The 3,448-nt window shown below is 47.4% G+C and overlaps 2 protein-coding genes across 2 annotated transcripts; both read right to left on the reverse strand.

The window, feature by feature from the left end:
• Positions 1 to 21: 21 nt before the first annotated feature.
• On the reverse strand, positions 22 to 2,229 carry Pmar_PMAR017416 (U4/U6 small nuclear ribonucleoprotein Prp3, putative; the record flags this gene model as incomplete). Its single annotated transcript, XM_002771220.1, has 15 exons — positions 22 to 108; positions 158 to 274; positions 324 to 434; positions 485 to 577; positions 621 to 731; positions 783 to 971; positions 1,018 to 1,112; positions 1,159 to 1,235; positions 1,279 to 1,334; positions 1,402 to 1,484; positions 1,550 to 1,629; positions 1,688 to 1,749; positions 1,802 to 1,887; positions 1,934 to 2,041; positions 2,085 to 2,229. 15 exons carry the CDS (start codon positions 2,227 to 2,229, stop codon positions 22 to 24), a joined length of 1,500 nt encoding a protein of 499 aa, XP_002771266.1.
• Positions 2,230 to 2,971: 742 nt separating this feature from the next.
• On the reverse strand, positions 2,972 to 3,367 carry Pmar_PMAR017417 (hypothetical protein; the record flags this gene model as incomplete). The annotated part of the gene is made up of 3 exons (XM_002771221.1): positions 2,972 to 3,039; positions 3,093 to 3,195; positions 3,269 to 3,367. The coding sequence occupies 3 exons, from the start codon at positions 3,365 to 3,367 to the stop codon at positions 2,972 to 2,974; spliced, it is 270 nt and encodes an 89-aa protein (XP_002771267.1).
• Between the last annotated feature and the right edge of the window lie 81 nt (positions 3,368 to 3,448).

A 3,448-nucleotide genomic window follows, 5' to 3' on the forward strand; every position in this document is an offset into this window, starting at 1 on the left:
CTACACGTGCAATGATCACCATCACTGTGTGGTACTGCTATGAGATGCTACTTTAAACTGATGTCGTTTAGATGACAGATCCTTCACTTTATACACTGATACATGTACCTAATATGATGGCCTCCTCCACTACCACCAGGACCACACAGTAACATACTTGTGTTTCAGTTTCAGGAGCGTTAATCCACTTCCCTGCCTTCTTCAGCTTCTTCTCTTCAGGTGGTAGTTTACGTTCCTCATTCCTCTTCTCATGTGCCTCCCGTCTAGCAGTAACCTGTAAGTAACCAGTAGCAGTACCCCCATTGTCGAGACCTTATAAACACCTCAGCCCTAACACGTTTCTCCACAGCAGTTGGATCCTGGACAGCCTCATCACCCAATACCATCATGAGGTTCTTCATGCGGACCTTCGGTGGTGGTGGCGGTATGAGACCCTATGGAAAAGAGAAAATCCAATAACACTAGTTCCACTACCAGAAACTACCATCCTAATCTTATCCTGCATATTAGTAGCCTTCTCCTTCCTCCTTAATCTCCTCAACTTCTTACGTTCAGCCGGTGTTAATGAAGCCATACCCTGCTTACTACACTACAACAAGCTCACCATACAGACATGCTACCTCCTGCTTGTGTGGCTGAGCCGCAGAACGGGCCGGAGGAGGATGCTCAATATAAGATGATATGACCTTACTAGGGCCGCCAGCATCGATTACTATCTGATCCCACCACTCCTGGAAGGGAAACCATGTCCACTACTATCAACAGCATATCCCTAAGCTTACCACTGTCGGCGGGGCCTCTCTGGGATGAATCCTAACTGTGACACCCAAGGAGATCGCTGGTGTAGCAGCTGTTGGGACTCCATCTGCTTTCACCTTCTCTTCCTTCTCAACTACAGCAGCAGGTGGTGACTCTACACCCTCCTGCTTTTGCATCTCTATTTCCTTTTTTGTCCAAGTACCACTCTCGTTCTACATCATGAACCGAATACTAGTATACAACCAGCCACAAACTTACAAAGTTAAACCCCATCCTAGGTTTCCTCACTGCACCAGCAACATGCACTGTTGGATCAAAAAAACGATCACGAGTGGCCCCAGAACGTGTCTTGCCTATAGGTAGAGTAACATGATGCCCAGCTGGGGTGACTACCCTTACCCAGCTTCATCCCACTGGCCACTGTATCCTCAGTCTTGGACTTACTCCTACGCATCATGTCCAAGGCTGCACGATTCCTGAATGGGAAGTTCCAATTCACAAAGGCCTGCAGTAGCTTACTGATTGATCTTCAGCGTTGATATCGCCACTGGGGGCCGTAGCTGGGACATAGGTACCTGATAGCTCATGATGAGTACATTGCAATGAGAAAAGTCAACCACATCGTGCAAAGAGGCTGCTCACCAATTTGCCATCTGCATCGATCTCTCTACCATATTGGTCCAACCTCAAAGCAACTGGAGCCGATACCACACCACCAACAGGTCCTACCAATTACTAATGATCGACAGCCATCATGATCTCCTTGTGAGGAGTCCATCCCGAATAGTACCGCTACTGAAACCCTTCATCTGCATAGCCTCAGCCTGTGCTACTGCTCTAGCTGCTGCCTCTGCAGCGATACGACCGTGCCTGATATTGTAGTCGATTACAGAGCCATCATGACCGTTCATGACGGTCCGCCAAATACCTCAGAGCATTCAACTGCTCACTCTGTAGCTGTAGTGCAGACTTCTGTTGCTGTGCCACAGCCTGATGAACTCTCAAATAAGACACCACAACCAATGTCCCCACTCCTCCCTACCTGTGCTCGTTCCTTAGCCAGTCTAGCAGCAGCAGCTGCTGCGGCAATCTGGGCAGCATCTAGTCTAATGGCAGGAGCCGTACCCCCTGTGAGCACAACCTCAAGAGTGTCTGTGAAGATAGAGCCCTATACCTGGTCCAACAACCATAGCCGAGGGGGCTGTATCGAATCGTGATTTGCGTGGAGCCTTCTTGGTGATACCACCCTCATCGCTAGCAGAATCATGATCCCCATCCCCAGCTGAACATAAACATCATCCCAATGCCCCATCCACCATAACTACCTGGTGCCGCGCCCCATCGAGATCTACGTTTCCGTTTCTCCTTAGTAGGCGGAGCAGCAACGTGATCCTTGCTGCCCTTCCTATCCACCTCCTGCTCTACAACATTATCCACAGACGTCTTGGTCTTGGCTGTGCTCTCAGACATCGAATCACCAATATCTCTAAAGTTGTCACAATAAATTAGCCTATATTGTTCTAGACGAGCCCCCGATGCTCATTATTACTGCTCTGATATATAGAGTACTCGTAACGCAACATGAGAGTACTACCCAACTGAAACGATCCATTCATCTCCCTGATGCCTTCTACTACTACAATTCTAGCAAATCCCTGGCTAAAGATTCTTAACCAAGCTCCCAGTGTGTGAAACTATGAGCCACGAGCAAAGCCATCACCATCAATGGGCAACGTCTTAGGATGCTTTCATACCCACTACACTGAGTTAACCAAAGTCAGGTGTACCACAGACAGTAGTAGTAGTAATAGCAGCAAGACGATCAGGAGTAGTACAAATATAGCAAGTAAATTCCGGATGAGACGACAACAACCACAATGATAATAACGAATATCATCACCACTATAATGGTGTTTCGAGGTGATTCCTTAACGATGATTGACTAAGCTTAGCAGTAGGAAGGAGCAGTGCAGCAGACAAAGAAAGGGGGCAACGAGAGGAATATATCATATACAATAGGGGGAAGCGGTGACAGTAGTTAGGTCATATTTCGAATTCCAAAGCCTCCATTGGCATGATGATGAGCATTTCTATGTAGATACGTATATAGCAGATGAGTATAAGGGAGCAGTGATATAAACGCTCGTGGCCGTCGCACTCAAACGTGATGACAGCAACAGAAAAACTTCGACACCTTCGCCTCCTGTGTACCTCACTGGTTACCTCCAAACTGGAATCCACTAGATGAGGCAGATGTACCAGTAGAGCCAAAGTTAAAGCCTAATAAAGCAGGTTGATATAATAGAGGCTAAAAGCGTCGCAGCTGGTACTACCGCCAGTGGGAGGAGCAGTCGCCGAGTCACTGCCTGATGCTTCCATCTCTTCAACATCATCCTCTCCTTCCAATGGGAAATAGTTCTCAAGGATGCGTACAGCCTACAAGCATGGGGAGTATAGTAAACATCCACTAACAACAATAACCTCACCTTGAGATAAATCTCATCACTACTGTCAGATTGAAGTTCTCAATCTTCGTTAAACCATCGGCCTCCTCTACCAGTTGTAGATATCTACACAATGAGGATCCCATACTCCTATCCTGATCCATAGGTATCCTACGGGTTCTCAGTTAGACTCGGATTCGCCTCCATCGCTTGTAAGCCCACCTATCATCCAACTATACTCTCAC

The sequence above is a fragment of the Perkinsus marinus genome (genome assembly GCF_000006405.1).
Source record: "Perkinsus marinus ATCC 50983 genomic scaffold scf_1104296963192, whole genome shotgun sequence".
Taxonomy (NCBI): Eukaryota; Perkinsozoa; order Perkinsida; family Perkinsidae; genus Perkinsus; species Perkinsus marinus.